Source organism: Asterias rubens, chromosome 5, assembly GCF_902459465.1.
Source record: "Asterias rubens chromosome 5, eAstRub1.3, whole genome shotgun sequence".
Lineage (NCBI taxonomy): Eukaryota > Metazoa > Echinodermata > Asteroidea > Forcipulatida > Asteriidae > Asterias > Asterias rubens.
In genome coordinates, this window is record NC_047066.1 from 20,044,118 (window position 1) to 20,063,920 (window position 19,803).

Here is a 19,803-nt window from a genome sequence, read left to right on the forward strand (position 1 = left end):
AATGATTCCTCCAAAATACAACCATATCTTTCCAAGTAAGCTCAACTTAAAGGCAGTGGACACTATTGGTAAATACTCAAAATAATTATTAGCATAAAACCTTACTTGGCAAAGAGTAATAGGGATAGGTTGATAATAAAAAAACATTGTGAGAAACAGCTCTCTCTGAAGTGACGTAGTTTTCGAGAAATAAGTAATTTTCCACGAATTTGATTTTGAGACCTCATATTTAGAAATTGAGGTCTTGAAATCAAGCATCTGAAAGCACACAATTTCGCGTGACCATGGTGCGACATGGGTGTTATTTTCTTTCATTAATATCTCACAACTTCGGTGACCGATTGAGCTCAAACAGGTTTGTTGTTTTATGCATGTTGAGATACACCAGTGTCCAGTTTCTTAAAAAGAGTTGTCAACCTGTACAAGCCATCAAACTATTTGCCCAATAAGGTACATAACAAAGTATACATAAGGGCATGTAAATCAATACACAAGTGCCCACAAATGAAAAATAAATTAAAAACTTCCAAGTTTTCAAATGATGAATCACTTTTTCAAAAACTATATTTAATCAGGCGTTATTATATCCAAACAGCAAAGCAAAATGAACTTGGATAATAACAGTTACAGCTCATGTTGCTTTAAGAAGTTTTCAAGAAAGTTAATATATGAAATAACATTAAACAATATTGTGTTTTTGAAGAGGAACATAAAACATTTCTACTTTTAAATACCTCCAGATTTCCCTGTACACTTTTACATGTACCATAAGAAACCTGTTTGTAATAAAAGTGTCAATGGCTTTTCACAGTAATATACAGCAATACCAATGACACCCCACTAACAAAGTCTGTGAAGCAATTGTATCCACATTATTCATAGGAAAACTCCATACAAGACAATGTCAAAAGCTTAGCAATACATTTGAAAAAACAGAATACCAAAACAAATCTTTAATCTTCACAAACTCACTTCTAAAAAAAAAACTCAAGTTAAGAAACACTAAAGCTATTTTTCCATTGAAAGCACAAAGCATATTTTCTTGTTGCAAGAGTAGAAAGGGGAAGTGCCTTTAAGAAGTGCACAACTTTGTATTCAAGTCTTGTAAATTAATTCTTTTTATATTAATTTGGTCAACCGTAAAAATATTTGTTGTTGCCTCTTTCCACCTATTCCTTTAGATACGAGACATCCCACACGATTTGTTTAGGACAAGTTCTGGTGGCCGAGTCATAAGGGTGTGGGTTTAGTTCCTAGTCATGAAACATGTGTCGCTGAGTATAATTCACCTACAGGGTTAATGGGTACCTATGAGGTCCGAGATAGTTTGTAGCTTGGTGCCCTACATACTTGGCAGCACAGGCTGTATTGACCCAATTCACCCGACGTCATCATCAGAATAATCTTGGATGCGCCATATTGGTGGGCAATGTCACTGTGCCTTATAATATTCAGTGAAGTGCGCATTTTAGGCGACAGGGCATCTACATGTAAACCTATTGACCACCAAAATGGTGAGCGTGGCACAGTCATCACTTGTGACGTGCGTGCAAGGGGTCAATACTTGCATCTTATTATGAACATTATTACCTTTGGTCACAAAGCCATTCATTTTGTCCATTAAATCATCTCAGCTCCCTTGGTAATGCACGGTATATTCTGCCAAGTAAGTAGTGCATCAAGTAAAAATGTTCACAAGAACCATCTTTGCCCTCGCAGGAACCCCATTATTCCTGGGTGAAGAGAAGAAATTATAATTATTTAAGTTCGTTGCAAAGCAGTTCTGTCACAGTCTGGATATAATCTTCATCTCGGCCATGTCAGCCATTTAAACATCCCAACCACCCGGACACTGTGGAGCAGGGGTGTGACTTTGTTTTAATCGACCAGTCTCTCTTGGGGAAAATTGTAGAGGGCACACTGCATTGTAAACAGACAAGCTTTCTCAACCAGTCATACTGTAAAAGAAACTAGCTACAAGAACCACCAACTACAGGATTGTAACTCACAGTAATCGATACGATATATTTTACAAAATAAACTACTAAATCTACTTGTACCGAATATAAAACCACATCGAGCTGTTACTTTTTGACCTCAATTGAAAAAGAGAAAGAAAAACACTGTCCATTACAGTTTCACTAAATTTACACCTGCCTGTAAATATACATTGCTGTAATCTAATAGCCACTGCAGAGTGGGCAGAAGTACCTACATTTCAGTGGCTATATAAATGGGTCTCATAATTCAAATAAGCTCTGCATAGCAATGTTACCTCGTAAACAATTCAACGTGCTATATAAAATGGGTCTCACAGTTCAAACAAACTCTGCATACCAATAAAGTAATACGTGCTTTGAGATTTTATCGGGCGAATGAAAAATTAATTTGCCTCTGGTAAGGGACACCGCTATGGGGGAAAATGTTAATTTGTATATTGTATTCTGTGGTGCCTTCTGCAATGTTCTTAAAGAACATTGCAGAAGGCACCACAGCAAAAGCACAGGGCACCACTACAATTGCTGTGGGTGCTGTTGGTTATTTTGAGGCCTGCAGAGTTAGTCTCAAGTTTTTTTAAAGGTTTACCATGGTTATCCAGGTTCAATCTCCAGATACCTCGAGTTATCAAATGTTTAATTCTGGTAACTCAGGTCCAGCATGGTCCTAACTAGTCTTCAAACAACTTAAACCTGTTTCAGACAGGCGCTTCAGAGTCACGCCAAACCAAATTCTGAATTAAGTACATGAAAAGTTTGATCTCAAAACAATAAGAAGCGACTTGACGCGCTAGAAGTAGAAAGATTGACCGTAGCAGTCCCGCCTGTCTTTAAAACAGGTGTTAAATGCAACAGCAGCCTACAAGTTCTTTCACATACATGTATTGACCCTATTCACCCGACGTCATCATCAGAATAATTTTGGATGTGCCATTTTGGTGGTCAATGTCAATGTGCGTTTTTCAAAAAGTACGCTTTTTAGGCGGCGCGGCGTTTACACGTAAACCTATTGCCCACCAACATGGTGAGCGTGGCACAGTCGGCGAGTGTGACATTCGTGCAAGTGGTCAACACGGGTCTATTCTTGGCTCCAAGTTACAAAAACTATATACTCCTTAGCTATGAGGAGGTGGTTGGGGGAGTGGGTGCCTGCTGGATGACAGGGCCTCCTCCATGCCCAAACCCAAGTCCAAAGCTTCTCTGGGTGTGGGTCTTTACACGAGCTATCTGGTACTCCTGGTCCAACTGGTGGAATAGCTTGACTCTTTCTTCTTGCTGGCGTGCTGTGTCACCTTGATCTGCCAAAGAAAGAAAGAAATGAACAGTGATGGATTTCCCTTATATAGCAGAGCAAAAATGCAACACAAATTGTCTCAATTGCACTCAAGAACCACCATTTGCTACTCAGTGTTGCCATTCAGTGTGCACAACAAAAGTTCAGTCTAAATGTTTTGCTATGCATACAAAACCATTTCCCAAGTATTGCAACTTATTTTCAGGACAGAACGAGCTGTACGTTAATTTTGGTTTGACCCTCTCAATGATGTGTGTAGGCAGTTTAATGTAAATCTGTGGACATTATGCTTTGTGTTAAAAAAAGTACCCACATCCTTTAACAGGTAGGACTTGACAATCTGAGAAACATTACTGACAGCAACGCTTCTCATATTTAAATTTGGGGGCAAAACTGATATCTGTTTAAATAACCACATTACTTCGAAGCGAAATAATAGTCTGGAGTTTCTCATGCCTGGAAACCTCTTCTTACCTGTTCCTTGCTCGGGTATCTCCTCTCCTTCCTTGATCCCCATCAAGCGGCGGAACTTGGCCTTGGTCTCATTATCATCAAACGATGTCCTCTCCCACTGGTTACTTGACACTTTCTCTGCAATCTTCTAGTGTTCAAAAGCAAAATCAAAATTCTCATTCTGAATTGTTGGACATGTAAAACCTTTTACTTATTTTAACGTTTTACTTGGTACAAAGTTTATACAAATGTCTATACAAGACTAAAAATATCCTTACTGCATGCAATGGACTCAATTTCATAAAGCCTGTAAGCACAGAATATTACTAAGCACAGAACAATCTTAGTTTAGCAGAAACAGCCAACCAGCCACAATTCCTTAAGGCTTATACAAATTGTTGTGACTGGTCCCTCACCCAACTTTTGCTAAGTGAAGATATTGGCTACGTAGTATTTTTTGCTAAACAGCTTTATAAAATTGGATCAAACCAGCTCTCCTTATGAAGAGCACTGTTAAGAAGAGGTTCTGCTTTAATATATGAAAAGCACATTCGGAATTTCTGAATCTTATTTCTGCTTTGGGTTTCTTTGTTTTCCTGCCCTCTGAAAACAACATTCTTGTTATAGTAAGGTACATGTAATTTGGCAAGTTGCAAAATGTTAAAATGCGGGTGGACTGTATAGTCAAGATTTTAAACACACAGGTCTTTTTATTTCTTTAATCAGTTGAACACCCCAATTGGGCCATGTACTTACATCCTCTTTCTTAGCAGACCACAGTAGTTTCCTCTTGCGTGTCTGCTCCGCTATCTGTACAGGGTTGACTGTCAGTGGGTTGTAATACTTGGGCATGCTGATTCCAGTTTGGGCCAGAACCTTTGCCTGCATGGCTGCGGCAGCGGCAGCTGCTTGGATGAGGGGGTCTATACCCATGGGTGTTAGTGACATCAGAGGGGGTGGATTCAGGGATGTCGTGTTGCTCTCCACTCCTTTGGCAATTTCTAAATAAACAGAATTTAGCACAAGTGATTATGATGCCTTTTTATACATAAGGTACAGGGTTTTTCCCAAGAATTTAGAACTTGGTGTGGTGTGATATCTAGCGCACCAGACTCAAGCTCTGAAGACATAGTCATCAGAGTGTGCGTGTGCCCTCGAACTGACTGTTGGTGATCGGAAGTGCATAATGCGGCAGAAGGCAAAGCCATGAAACTTTCATAAAACTGTTGAGCAAAAAATACTGCTTAGCAGAATTCTGTGGTAAGCAGTGCCATGAAATTGCACCCAGTTGAAAAGTTGCTTGCCTTGGATACAAGTCTGTATGCTTTGTTTTCTAAAGGGCAAGGGCACAAAGGCATTTTCTCCTTGGTAAAGAACACCCTAGGAGGAAATTGTAAATTTCTGCTGCAGAGCATTTCAAGGGCACCAAGGCAATGACCAGGGGGCATGGAGGCTATCGCCTTCGTTGCCTCCGTGAAGTATTAGGCCTGCGGTCAGGGACAAAATAAGTAAACTAAATCACTGTTGCTCTGAAGCGTGTTGTCTTACACACAGTAAAACATGAAAAAGAGAAAACTTGCATGCCTGAGATTCAAGGAATGGTTCACACTACAATACCTTTCTCAAGCGTGTCATCCGTCTCCAGCTTCAGGACCTTCTCCCTCTCCTTCTCATCCTTGTCCCGTCTCTCCTTCATCTCCATCAGCTTCTTGGCTCTCTCTAGCCGTCTAGCCAGAGCCTCCTGGGCATGCATGGCGGCGTCCCTCCCACGGGTCAGAGGAGAGGTGGAGATGCTGCGGCTACGGCTACGGCTGCGGGTGTGACTACGACGCCTCCTTGGACTCCAAGATCTACAAAGTTTTAAGAAGTCACAAATCTTATAATGCATCTTCGAGTTGTACTTTTAATAGTAATAATAATGGTAATAATGATGAAGACATTTAATTTGTAAAACGCCTAATGAAAAAGCCATCAAATTCGCATAAACAAAACAATAAAATAAACATGTATAATACTAATAATAGTGGCTTCTTATATAGCGCACATATCAGTACTCAGTGGCGCACAATGAGTGAAAGATAAATTACATGTAAGCAGATTATTAATAAGCAGCTTTAAACATAATTATGAGATGATCCTACAGTCTGAGTAGGGGATACATAAGCAGGAGTTTGACATGTTTGAGCTTTAGGCTTGATCTGTCTTGTGCCTTTTCATTTTGACAACAAAATAGTGTCATGTCAATACCAAGAGATTGTATTTACATCAAAATTACAAATGCATTTTAAGGGAATTGTACAACAAATGGCTTCTTCTTAAAATGTAAATTGACAATAACCTTGAGCGTCGCCGGCGTGGAGATCGTGATCTAGACTTCTGTCTTCTCCTGCGAGGAGGGGTTCTTGATCTACCATGAAGAAAACACAAAACATAAAAGTCAATGACAACTATTAACTCAAACTGGCATGAAAATCTTTGACGACAAGCAAGGGTGTTAAATCACACAGCTTGGAATGGAAATTTCTTTTAAACAGGGGTGACAGTCATTGCTGACAAAAACTGGGCTCCAGATCTATAAGACAGCATTTTCGCCTTTTGATAACTCATGAAGTTGTAGATTCCAAATGAGCTTTTGGCAACAGTATTCTCAGTGCTAGAGAAGTTCATCAAAGACAATGACTTACTTTATTTTGAGAAAAGTTAAACATTAATTTTGTACCAAGCAGACTGATATTTCTCGTCTCTGTTTAGATCTTCTTGGGCAAAAAACAATTGTAAGCTTTCTGGACTAGATTTTTATTCGGGAAAATAAAAAAATAAAAATATTATTTACTTACCTTGACTTTCTACGGCGCCTTGGTGAACGTGACCTCTTTCTGGAGCGAGACCTGGATCTCTTGTGTGACCTCGATCGTGACCTCTTCCTTGACCTAGACCTGGATTTCCGACGAGGAGGGGACTTGGAGCGAGATCTACGCCTTGACTTTGAGGACTTGCTGCGCTTCGGAGATCTCGAACGAGACCTCCGACGATGTCTCTTTGGCGATCTACTACGGGATCTGCGGGATTTCTTTGGCGAGAGTGATCTTGATAGGGATCTACGGGCTGACTTCAGCTGCTTCTTTCCAGGCGAGGCCGACCTCGATCGAGACTCCCTGGCTCTGGATGATTTGGACTTCCTGTCCTTTTTTGGCGTGAGAGATCTGGATCTCGAATCTCTCTTCCGTCCCTTTGAACGGGAGCCTCTTTTCGGAGAAAGCGACGCCCTCCGATCACTTCCTGATGACGAAGGTGAGCGAGCAGTCTTAGAGTTGGCCTTCCGGCTTTTCTTGATTCTCCTTGGCGATAGGGACCGGGATTTGGACGCAGCATGGCGACCGGGGGACGGGGAACGGGATCCTCGCTTCAAGGCATCTTCATCCTCATGGAAACTGGACACAGATTTCTTCCTGGAGGAGCTGACTTCATCAGGCCGGAGTGGGGATGACGACGTGACGCTGCTCTCCTGTTGTGGGAAGAATGCTCTTTCAGGGAAATGGCCCAACAAAACAGTGTTAGTGTTTTCGGAACCAGGCTCTGATGTTACACCATCAGTATGTGTGACACATTTTAAACTGTACCAAAGCTTTTTTTTTAGCACTCTGGAAAATACATGTACACATTTGAATCTTGTATGCCTATCATTTAAAGGGAAGGTACATGTTTGGTAATTACTCAAAACAAATATTAACTTAAAAACTGACCTGGAACGAGCATTGGAGAGCTGTTGATAGTATAAAACATTAAGAAACGGCTCCCTCTGAAGTAGCATAGATTTTGAAATAGAGCTAAAATAATAAAAGACTTCTACTTTCTAGCTAGAAGTCTTTTATTTCTATCTGAAAGCACACAAATTCGTCCAACAAGGGTGTTTTTTTATCTCCCAACTCCGATGACAAATTGAGCTCAAATTTTCACAGGTTTGCTATTTTATGCATATCTTCAGATACACCAAGTGAGAACACTGGTCTTTTGCAGTTACCAATAGTGTACCTTCCCTTTAAAAGCAGATCAAGGTTCAAAAAGAAAACAATCATTAGTTTGTCTTTTGGTCAAGTTTAAAATGTGTCATAAAATAGCAAAGATTTGAATTGGTTATTGTAACTATAAACTTGATGACCAATGGTATCTGTTGAATACATGCTTCCAACTAGGCATACCTGCATACCATCATTAGTTCGTCTGTTGGTCAAGTTTAAATTGTGTCATAAAATAGAAAAGATTTGAATTGGTTATTGTAGCTATAAATATGATGACTCATGGCACGTATCTGTCGAATACATGCTTCCTTGAAGTACATTGTATCTGTTTGTCTGGGATTCCCAAAAGAAACGGTCTTTTTCCAATTATTACTACAAAATGAACAATCCTCTGAACAAGAGCAATTAAATATTGATGTCAGTCAGTGTAGATGCTCGCAAACCACATTCAACTCGATGCAAAAAACACCAGGAAACAGTTTGTCCAGGAAACATTTAAACAACATTTGTACACAGATGACACTACATGTACAATGTATCTTGATGATGGCACTCCCTCTTTGCTCATTCATACAATACATCAGGAACCCACTAACCGAATGTCACACAGCCAATAATGTAGAGTTTGCGCAACTTTTTGTTAAAAAAAAAAAATACAAAAACCATGCTCCTTTATTACAGAGTTTGCAATACCACAAAGCGAAACCATTACCACACTGTTAATGAATGTTTGTTTTTAGATTTTCTTGCACATGTGAACACCTGTTATTTTGGGGTCCAATAAAAAAAAAAAATCAATATTGCCATTTGCTGTTTCACAAAAAGGTAACTTGGGCCTAAAAATACAAGGCTGTGCGTGACCTCATGACCTCAAACATAAAGGCCTAATACATTGTACTTCATTCTTGTACGGGCAAGCGGTTGGTCTTCTACACAGGGTACCATTACTAACTTAAGCAAGGACAAGGGGCATGGAGGCAATTGCCCTCATGCCCTCTGAGGCCTACAAGGCTGTGCGTGACCTCATGACCTCAAACATAAAGGCCTCATACATTGTAGTTCATTCTCGTAAGGGCAAGCGGTTGGTCTTCTACACAGGGTACCATTGCCAACTCAAGCAAGGACAAGGGGCATGGAGGCAATTGCCTTCATGCCCTCTGAAGGCTACAAGACTGTGCGTGACCTCATGACCTCAAACATATAGGCCTCATACATTGTACTTCATTCTCGTAAGGGCAAGCGGTTGGTCCTCTACACAGGGTACCATTGCCAACTCAAGCAAGGACAAGGGGCATGGAGGCAATTGCCTTCATGCCCTCTGAAGGCTACAAGGCTGTGCGTGACCTCATGACCTCAAACATATAGGCCTCATACATTGTACTTCATTCTTGTAAGGGCAGGGCAGTTGGTCCTCTACACGGGGTACCATTACCAACTCAAGCAAGGACAAGGGGCATGGAGGCAATTGCCTTCATGCCCTCTGACGTATCAGGCCTAAACGTGACCTCAAGTTTACCTAAGACATGCCTTCAGAGTCAGACATACAGTAACTATCATAAAAATACACAATGAGAAAATAGAATTAGCTGTTTCAAAACTGTTTACCAACCATAAGGACCTACATGTACATGTTATGTATGGTATGCAAAAAATTGTTAATGGTTTGACGTTTCGACCATAGCAGAGTTTTCAAGACTCTGCTACGGTTGAAAGTCGGGCCATTGACTATTTTTACAAAAAGAACATGTGGCAGATGTAGCTGACCTTACATAATTGTAGCAATTGTCAAGAGTCGTTAGTGTCTTTGTCTGGTCATAAATAGCGTATAATAATATTCACCTGATGTGCCATGCTTTGCTTGGGCGGAGCTTCAACGACGGGGTTGCTATCCCGGCGCTTGGATCCAACTGACTCACGGGGCGGTGAGCCAGGCTGAATAGTATATTGTTGTATATGGCAAAGCGGGTTATCATTTGGACTCATAACATCTGACCCTAACCTGGCTTATAAAGGGCGTTTAAGAACTACAGTGGGTTTTTGGTCTAATCCTACCCACCCAAACCATCAAACTTCAAAATGTTTTTCTTTTCTTCTTCATTCTGCTGAACTGAGAAAAATACTAGCTACAGTAACTGATTATGCTTTAAACTGTACGTGGGATCAGACACACCACCATTATCAGAGTCCAACAGTGTGTCAAGTTAGTTTGGTATTGGATTTTGTTAGACATGTTAGAGCGACGAAAAATCCAAGTAAATCAATCAAAGAATCAGTAGTCCAACTGACAAATTTCACACAATAGACCTTATGCACATGACGTCATTTCAGTAGGGCGCCCTCACCTAGAGGTCAAAAGGAGGTTGTTCATTGGCCAATCCTGTGCACCTAGCGTACAAATCTGTGCGTTTTGATTGTTTGGTCACCGTTTTTCCACTAAGATGGCCGCTGGATGACGTCAATGCATAAGGTCTATAGTAAAGATTGTGTATGACGGCTAGAAATCTAATGTAGGACAGAGATTTTCCTATTAATTTTTTTTATTTTTTTAATCATTATCATTCTTATTCAAATTGATGAACCCGTTTTGGATTGGAATAACAACTTGTTCATCCTAGGAATAACAAAGATAGAAATGTACAACCCAGCAAAAGATAAATTCAAAAGGTTTAATATTTCATGTGGAACAAATAGCCAATACTTAAACAAAATTAAAAATACATTGTTAACATTAGTGTGGACATTGATGGACAGATCCACAAATTTACATGCAAAACTGCATTTGTCATTTTAAACAATTATAACTAACATTGAATACATACTGTACATGTGCACTTTAAGATATGTGAGGCAGACTTGGTATCGTTTAAAGTAATGAAATAAAAAATGTACAACCTTAGCGTTTCGTCATCTACACACCATGTGTGTATTTATGCAACCCTGAAAAAGGAAATCTTGGTTGAGTTTGTTGAATTATTTAGTATTAAAATATCTTCAGCATCCATAGATCAAGTCTAGTTTAAATATATTATCAGTCATTTCAGTAGATATGTGGATTGTACTGGTCCCAAATTTGAGTATTGAGAGAAAATTCTGCAATAAACAAACCCACTTTGAAATTTGCACCATATTTTAGTGTGACATTGTACACCAAAGTCGCCCAGACCCATGACGACTTGAAAGGGCAAGGCCATCTCTTTGATGGCAGTCTTTATTTCTACTGGAATAAATCAAAGGGCACCAATGCAATAACCAAAGGGGCAAGTAGGCGAGTTACCCTCTGTGAAGTATTACTCAGCCCTGGACCAACCTCAGCTTGTCCATGAAATAAATTTATTGCCTGTTTTCACACACGACGCAGGAGCGCCTTAGCTCCATTTTCATGTTATATCTTGCTTTCCTGCACTTAGCATTGACAGCCTTCTTAATGACAGATATTTTCTGACTTGTTGCAGTGGAACCGGGGAACTCCAACTCTGTTTGGTGCAGAATGGCATTCATACGATGTTGATCCAACTGGACAGTCATAGAGCCGTCCTGAGTCATGGTCTCCCCTCTGAAACTACTCACTGACAACTCTTCAGGTCCGAACAGATGGCCCAAGAGCTCACAGGCATACCGATGAGGTTCTACACTCTTGAAGATGGCCTGCTCCATTAGATATTGCCTGATAAGTACTGGATGCTCGGCACCTGATACACCAATCTCAACAAGTGCATCTGAATTGGAGGGGGTGGCAGGAGCAACACATGGTCGGGCTCTACCAGGACAAAATGCTGGAAAACCGTCTTTGGCAATTGAGTCTTGTCTGACAGTTTGAATGCCGGCGGGTTTTGGTCTAATATTTTTTAGGCCAGCCATAGAGTTGGAGTAAATGTAAGTTTCCGTCACACCAGGAACAGAGGCAGGTGGTGGGGAAGTTGAGTTAAAGAACTGCTGAGGAGTGCCACTTGGAAATTCAGACCCGACCGACTTATTGTATCTGCTTGCACAAATCCCAGTTGGAATCGCTTGAACTGTTCTACATGTACTTTGGGAAGCTACAGGGTAAGCATCCACAGTGTTTGGTTTTTGAGCACTCAAGGCAGACAATTGTTGCTGTCTAGTTTTAACTGGTAAACCACCATTCGCCTCTAAATCTTGCCTGACAGTACAAACCGCTGTGGGAACTGCTCTTCTTGGCCCAGCCACTATACTGGGAAACAAGTCCGCAGGCACAGCAGAAGAGGATGGTGGTTGCACACAATTTAGAGGAACATCCTTGAACAAAGTGTCCTGTCGGATGGTGAAAATTCCAGTTGGAGTAATTTGAACCATGTTCCTTTGATCAGCCATAATGCCAGAGAATGCAGCCATTTTTTGATGAGGAGATTGAGCAGTTGAACATGGCTGCTCAGTAACACTCAGAGTGCTACCATTGGCTTTTGTATCCTGTCTTATAGCACACTTATCACTAGGTATTGTTTCAAGGGTTGTACTTGAGCCAGGCGGAAAGCTGTTGAAGGCTTCCATGGCCATAGGAGAGGAGGCTGTCGAGTGATTCTCAAAGACCTGAAACTCTGAATATGCCGAATCATCCTCAACCTCTTCCTTCTTTATGTCACAGATTGCCATCGGCTCAAATTGTGACGCAGCACTAGAGCCACCATCCTCCATACCGAGGGCGGTGTCTAAACCATAGTTATCATCAGAGCTGGCGTTTTTTTGTATGGACTCAACCCGCTGGGTGACGCGTGCAATACTCTGAACCATACTGCACTGTAAAGTCTCCAAGCGGTTAAGCTTACTGACAACCTCATCCAGTTTGCATTCCAGCCTGTCCAGTTGCTCCTGGGGAGAGGAGTCAATATCCATGGTCAGAATCTTGGATTGAGACGGGGTAAGGAGTCCGAGACCGACCAAAGGAAACTTTACAGGCTGTAGCAGGTCATCATTAGGCTCGAGTGATACTCAGCTGGTATAAGATCACTACAAGCTGAAGAACCTTTTTTTGAATCCATGCAGCAATCGTGACAAACTGTTTTTATCTCACCTCGAGATAAGAGTGTCAAAAATAGCAACATTCTGGTTCTATTTGAAATATGTCTCTCAAAAACATCATACTTTTACACAATGATCAGATAGCAGGAAAAGTATCAGTTCATACCACAAACATTTATGACTGAAGAATAGAAGATGACGTTTTGTTTAAAGATTATTTTTTCTTTAAAAAATAAATAATGTGCATTCCATGATTTGCCAGATTGTGTACAATTCCATCGTGTACTTGATCTACCTCACACACCTTCATGACACTAAAATACTTAAACTATTTGGTCTTTTGCATATTCTTAACAAAAATGTACTTACGTCTGCACTTCGTGTGCGATCAGGAGTCTGACTAGGACTGTGGCTTGGACTTCTGCTCCGACTCCTACTGAGACTTTTGCTTCTATCCCGTTTGTTTCTTTTGGATCCTTTTGGGTAAACAAATTTAGAGTGTTTAAGTAAATTCATAGTAAGACAAATTTAAAATATTTGTTTGTAAAGAAGAACTGTTATGGTCAAAGGAACTATCATTATTATTGTTAATAACCTACATTCTTTGAACATCAGAGCTTGAAAACATTGCAACTTCATAAGTTTGTTCATTATTTTGTTCAAAATATTTCACAGCAAGTCATGTTGCATGGCTTATAAAGATGCCATGGTCAACTAACAGCACAGAGTAAGTTGTTTCCGAGTTTAACATTTCATCCCGACTACTTTTAGTGATTTCCTAGGACTCTTCTTCAAACTGTTGGACTCTGAAATACACTAAATGAAGAATATGAATCATTGAAATATTACTAACGTATAATGATATTCCTCCCAAGAGAAGCTAGACTATCAAAACAAAAAATCTAAAACAAAATACACTCATATCATAGCCTGATACTTCACGAAGGCGATTGCCTCCCTGCCCATGGTCATTGCATTGGTGCCATTGAAAAGCCCCAGTGGAAAATTGCAATTTCCTCATAGGGTACCCTTTATTATTGAAGAAAGTGTTCAGGCCTGTTTGACACTTACCACCAGGTGATCTTCGTCGTTCTCTAGAATGTGACCGACTGTATCTCCGCTTCTTATCCCGTGACCTTGAGCGACTCCGCTTCCGTCTGGATCCTGATGCATAGTTCCGACGATTCTTTGGTGTTCTGGATCGAGAGCGACGTCGACGCTTTGGTGTTCTAGATCGAGACCTCTTACGTCGCCTTGGTGTCCGGGACCTTGACCTCCTGGGGGATCGGGATCTTGAACGCCTCTTCCTCTTTGGTGTTCTGGACCGGGAGCGTTTTTTCTTTTTGGGTGTTCTGGACCTTCTTCGTTTTGGGGACGAGGATCTTGAACGTCTGCGTCTTGATGATTTCGAATGTTTTGGTGATCTTGACCGTGAGCGAGATGTGGCTGCTGAACTGGACCGAGAGCGAGATTTTCTCTCTTTGACCAGCTCCTCAGATGTAACTTCATCCTTTTTTGTTGCTGTCATGATTTCGCGCTGGTCGAGAGTACTACCAGTAGAGTCAATTACAGCCACTGGTATCTTTGTTTGAACTGAGTTATTAGTGTCTACTTCAACGAGCTCAACAGCAGTAAGTATAGAATTCCCGGCACCGCTACTGCTAGTTTGCTTTTGCTGTGAAGTCACCTTTAATCTCTTGTCTCGAATCTACGAAAAGAAAATTAAAACATGGTTGAAACTCCCACAAAAAACTTCTTAGGAAATATTTGATAAACATTGAGTATTTCAAGTACCAGTAACAATGAACATGTAGGCCTAAATTCTGAACAAGTCCTGGCAATCTGACATATTTTAAACCACGTTCTTTATTCAATCTAAATTTACACTAGGTTTAATGAATGTATGGTGCTCATTCAAATAGTAGTAAGTAGTGAGTAAATCATTCATAATGTACTCTTCCAAAAATCAAAATTCCCTCCATTTCATTTATGAGACAAAGTTCATTCATTTTGTTAACCAGAATCAATAACAATAACAGAAAAATATGTGTAACCAAAAGTGCATTTTATTAATTGATTTCATAATTTTACAGCGCTTGATTGCATATTACTCACAATGGACTCACTTACAATTTGAGAACTTTCGGTATCCTGCCACCACTTTTTCACTCATCTTTACAAAAAGGAATTTCATTTCATAACAAATGAAAAAGTGGTGGCAGGATTATGGGATACAGAAAGGTTTCCAACACTTACTTGCCTTGCCCCTAGGCCTAGCCCTCATCGGCAAAACTTTCCAAAGGTTCAATAAAAGAAAGTCACACCCGGTTGGTTTCAAAATAAACACAAAAATAACAATTTTTCCCGCAAAAAAAGTCTAATTCAAAACCCAAAACAAAACTAAGAAACATAAAAAAGGACCCAGTCCAGTGACATATGCCTCTCCCATTTGCTAAACCAGCAGCCCACCTCCAACACAGAAACGCGAAACCAAAATCTTGGCACTCATAGTCATAACAAACTCTAAAACAACAAAATATTTGTGATATTTACTTTTTTTTTTACAAAAAATCTGTTAAATTATTCATCACATGCACCGCACGTAACCCCGTACCGTTAACCGTACTACAATGGTAAAGCGCCCTCAATCGGCAATAACAAACAAATTACAAACGGCTCCTAAAATTATAAAAAGCCTTTATTTTTACCGTTTTCATTTTTTCTTGAATAAAGCATAATTGTGACTAGTTTGCATATTTTCTGTTCAGTCATTGAATGTTAGAATAATTGAAACAATGTTCACTACTTACCCGTTTCAACATATCTTCATTTAGAGCGTGAAAACCAGGTGAATTTTCACCACTTTTTGTTTCACTCGAATCGCTGATGTAGCCAGAGATCCCGTCCATCTTGAAAATACCCGGATGCGCTACCCGGATGCTCTGTTATGTTTTTGACCGGCTAGCAAAAACGCAAGATTAGGCGCACGCCGCAAGCTTTGGGGCTGACTTCATTGAAATTTAGGGGGTTATTTCAATTACACTTAAAAAAATTAGATTATGTGAGTCTGTGAAGTGTAATTTTGAATAATACAGATTTTTAATTACAATAAAATTATATCTTGATATTAATTGTAACTTAATTTGCCAAATGTGAGCAAAATAGCATAACAACAATATTTCAAAGAAACGCAATAATTATTGACATCCCTAAAAAGTTGTGGATGAGTCCATACTGTAGCCCAATTTTGTGCAAAGTTCGTTGAACCAGGAATGGGAGCGTGAACTACGCTTGTCTTATTTATTACACGTGGTTTATGTGCAATATATTTTGCACGTGTATTTCGTACTACAATTGGTGGAGTTTCTGGACTGGAGTTCAGCAGTAAACACTGAGAAGAATTTCGCAGGAATCAAAATGGTTTTAACTCGAAGTCGTCAGAGCAAAGACACCAAGTCTGTTGATGACAAACCTCAGGAAGCCAGCAAGAAGGTTGAAGATTTGGTGGCACAAAATACCAGCCTCAAAACGAGAAGAGCAAAACCAAAACAGACATCAGCAGCAGCATCCACGACCACAGCAGCAAAAGAAGAGGTAGTTAAACAACAACAACCAGTTTCCACAGTTCAAGTTCCTAAACCAGACCCAGTGAAGGATGCAGTTGTCATAGAAACGACAGGGGATGAGACACCAAAGAAGAAGAAAAAGAGGAACAGAAAACGAAAGAGTGCTGAAAAAAAGCAAACTGAAGAAATCTCAAAAGATGCACCATCTTCATCTGTAACAAATTCAACTACAAAAGGAGAAGCATCATCATCATCTTCATCTTCTGGAAAACAAAAATCTAACAATAATGCCAGCTCAACAAAAGAAACGGTGATTCCTACAAAATCAGCGAAGAAAGCTAAAATAGTGAAGGAAGACGAAAGAACTGCTGTCGTCAGTGTCGATGAAGAACTGCAAAAGGAGAACGTGAGTGCGAGTTCGACTTTGGATTTGGAGAACGAGCAGCCTTTGATTGAGAAGATGGAGGTAATCAGCGCCAAGGAGATAATGAAGTTATACAAGAAGGAGTCGTTCATTGGGGAGGTGACCAAACACAAAGGCGTTTCAAAATCTGGACGGAAGTGGAAGACGGAGCAGACGTCTCGGTAAATATAGATTGAACTTCACGTGTACTATCGTCTACGATTAGACTGTCAGACACGAGGAGAGAGGGTTACGAAATGTCGATTATCCCAACTTTGAAGCAAGTTCAAAGTTCCTGTTTGTTACAACAAAGAAGATTAAGAAATCTGAATGGCAACAGTCAGAATTATGTTTTATGTAGTTCAAGTAAAACATTAATTTACATTTGTTTTGTTTTTGTATGCTAAGTAAATAGTAATACTAATAGTATGCACTACAAACAAAACAAAGTACAACACCCTTGCCATTCCAATAATACATACTCTGCACTTCTTCTAATTGTGAAGGAGTCCGAAGTACTGCACTACTGGCACTATTTTATGGAGCTATTTTTAATTATTTGTGATTAAAAATACTACCGTACCACCACACATTTGAGTATGTACTGTAGATTATTGTTAATCATTAAACGTTACAAATTATTTGTATTGTGGATGTAGATCTAATGGCATGAAGCAAGACAAACCCATGAAGACTTCCTGGAAGAAGAAGATGAGTCAGAAAGCGGAGACGAAGAGCATGAAGTTATTTGAGGCAGAGCTCAAGGATGCAAAAACCAAGGAAAACGAGGTATAAATAAAACGGGGTTTCATCCATCGATCAATTTGTCCAGATAGTATGAGAGCCTGGGAGCCTACTTCAAGAACTATGACTGTAAGGGTTCATTCTGCTATCATCTCCACGAACCTCGTAGATGAAGCACCAGAAAGTCCTGTTTGAAAGTGTTTGCCCTTCACGTTTGCAGAGCTTTTTAAAAATTAGATCTCGCCAAACTTAATGTTATTGCAACCGTAAAGAGCAAAAAATGTTTGAATGGGACTTTCTGGTGCTTTATCTACATGATGTTTATGAGGTTCGTAGACATGGTAACGGAATGACACAAGCCAATCCATCATTGTCAACCTAATGGGGGCTACAGTCAGGCTCTCCAGCTAGAGCAGGGGTCTTCCAGTCTCTTCGGGGCACTTTGTCATAATGTGGATTGGGTTTTCAGTCCCTACCTGACTGCAAGGATTTCCCTTGAATAATTCTCAAGAATTTTCCTCCCACATTCAAAACTGGAGTGTCCTTCATTGTCTTTTCTCCAATGGGTTCACTAAGTCACTCCCTTGGCATTCTCGCTAAAATTGAATCTTTCCTCTTTTATTTCAGAGAAAGAAACAACACAGAGCAAAAAAGTTGAAGCTGAAGTTGGAGAATGAGCGCAAGTCGGAGGTGGTGCAAGTGGTAAGATTTGGTTGCCTGGGTTCTTATAGGATTTGTTGTTGAACAAAGACAAATTTACAAGAGCGGGATTCGAACCAACGGCAACCGGATTAACACCAACTAGATTTTTAAAGCCATGATTCCATAACAAGCTGTGTTTGATTTGGGAAGTGTCTCACTCTGATTTCATGAAAACTATTTCTCAATGCTATTTTGATTATTATACTTGAACTGATGTGTGATGAATTACTACTGTGTACTAATTGCTTTTAATGTACATGTACTGCCTGGAAAACAATTGGGCTACTCAAGTGTAATTCGAACCCACAACCCCTGCACTCAAGAGTGAATGTCTTCACTAGCTAGACCACAAGGGGTCAACTTCACACAAAAATATGCTTGATCTTTACTGCTAAGCAAATGTGACCCCAATATGCAAGTCACGTTGGTCATACTGACAACTCATCTGTAAATATTAATTTTGGTTTTTACCCATACACCGATGTGTGTTAGCACTGTATACTCAGTCCTTTGTAAAGATGAATCTTAGTGCTTTGTGAAATCGAGCCCTGGCTTGCTCGGTGACAAGAGGGCAGTTTGAATATGCAATCAATTATTTCTTTCATAACAAAATTCAATTCCTTTTTTTGACAGATCAAGAATACATCCAAAATAAAGCGTATGAAGAAGAAACAACTGAGAACGGTGGAAATGAGAAAGATTCCGAACTTCAATACAGCGCAGATCTTTGCCTAGTCTACCGTCACACACTGTGAGACTCCTTTTTAGCTCTTTTGGTGTCTGTTTTATTTTATTTTAAAAAAAAATTATTTGGAGGGGGCGCTTTAAACCTAAAATGCCCCCTGAGCTTTTATGAAAAAAGTATTTCTCACAAAATGTATTATGCTGAAAATGCCCTGTAGCGATAACATGCATAAACAAATGGCGCTTTTTGGAATACATAAAACAGATTGTACATAGCAAACTTGGCACTGACAGAGGTGGGCCCTGATGTTGGGTTATGGACATATTTGTACACAGAACATATGCCTACATTTGTACCTGATGGAAAAACCAGTCTAACTTAATAACCGATTTGTTAAAAATTAAATCTAAATTGATTTATGAGTAGGTGACAATTTATTTCAAGAAACTGTACCATTTAAATTTAATATGGCTATTCGGTGATTTATAACTTTATTGTGACAAGAACGAAGGGCAAACAATATGTACATAAGTATATTTGAAGCTTTGCATGGTGTGGAGAAGTAGGAAGAAACTAGAAATGAATAGTAAACTTGCAGGTACAACCAAGTGTAAATCTCTTATTTTCTCCTAAAGATGAGCAGAGTATACTGTTCAAATATCGAGACCAAACCGGCTCTTTTCGGAGCCAACACTCCCTCAAAAAAGATTTACACATGGTTGTACCTACAAGTTTACTCTTTATAACACATACATAGGTATTTCAACACTAATACAAACAGTTACATGTCCATGTACATACTATACAATCCCAATGTCAAGCGACCTCTGTATTAAAATAATTAAATACCAATATCCTATGTCGTGTATTAGCAAAATAAACACAATACAATAGCAACAAATACATGTAGTGTATGTGTTTATACTTTGTAATTTGGATTTCATATAGGTGGTGTGATCAAGT

The 19,803-nt window shown here is 39.7% G+C and overlaps 2 protein-coding genes across 6 annotated transcripts; one reads left to right on the top strand and one right to left on the bottom strand.

Annotated features, from left to right (window-relative positions):
- Nucleotides 1-1,488: 1,488 nt before the first annotated feature.
- LOC117290003 (arginine/serine-rich coiled-coil protein 2-like) lies at nucleotides 1,489-15,649 on the bottom strand. Of its 5 annotated transcripts, none has more exons than XM_033771211.1 (10): nucleotides 15,551-15,649; nucleotides 13,812-14,448; nucleotides 13,110-13,216; nucleotides 9,603-9,695; nucleotides 6,582-7,249; nucleotides 6,083-6,151; nucleotides 5,362-5,594; nucleotides 4,501-4,745; nucleotides 3,766-3,889; nucleotides 1,489-3,295 (listed from the first exon to the last, which is right to left on the bottom strand). In XM_033771211.1, the coding sequence occupies exons 1-10, from the start codon at nucleotides 15,647-15,649 to the stop codon at nucleotides 3,117-3,119; spliced, it is 2,454 nt and encodes an 817-aa protein (XP_033627102.1). In that variant the 3' UTR covers nucleotides 1,489-3,116. The 5 variants fall into 5 exon arrangements, with proteins under 5 accessions (XP_033627102.1, XP_033627101.1, XP_033627103.1 ...); XM_033771210.1 differs by having other exon boundaries at nucleotides 3,766-3,892; XM_033771212.1 differs by lacking the exon at nucleotides 9,603-9,695 and having other exon boundaries at nucleotides 3,766-3,892.
- Nucleotides 15,650-16,039: 390 nt separating this feature from the next.
- LOC117290331 (coiled-coil domain-containing protein 86-like) lies at nucleotides 16,040-19,743 on the top strand. Its single transcript, XM_033771666.1, has 4 exons — nucleotides 16,040-16,891; nucleotides 17,369-17,498; nucleotides 18,081-18,155; nucleotides 18,789-19,743. The coding sequence occupies exons 1-4, from the start codon at nucleotides 16,158-16,160 to the stop codon at nucleotides 18,888-18,890; spliced, it is 1,041 nt and encodes a 346-aa protein (XP_033627557.1). The 5' UTR covers nucleotides 16,040-16,157; the 3' UTR covers nucleotides 18,891-19,743.
- Nucleotides 19,744-19,803: the final 60 nt, after the last annotated feature.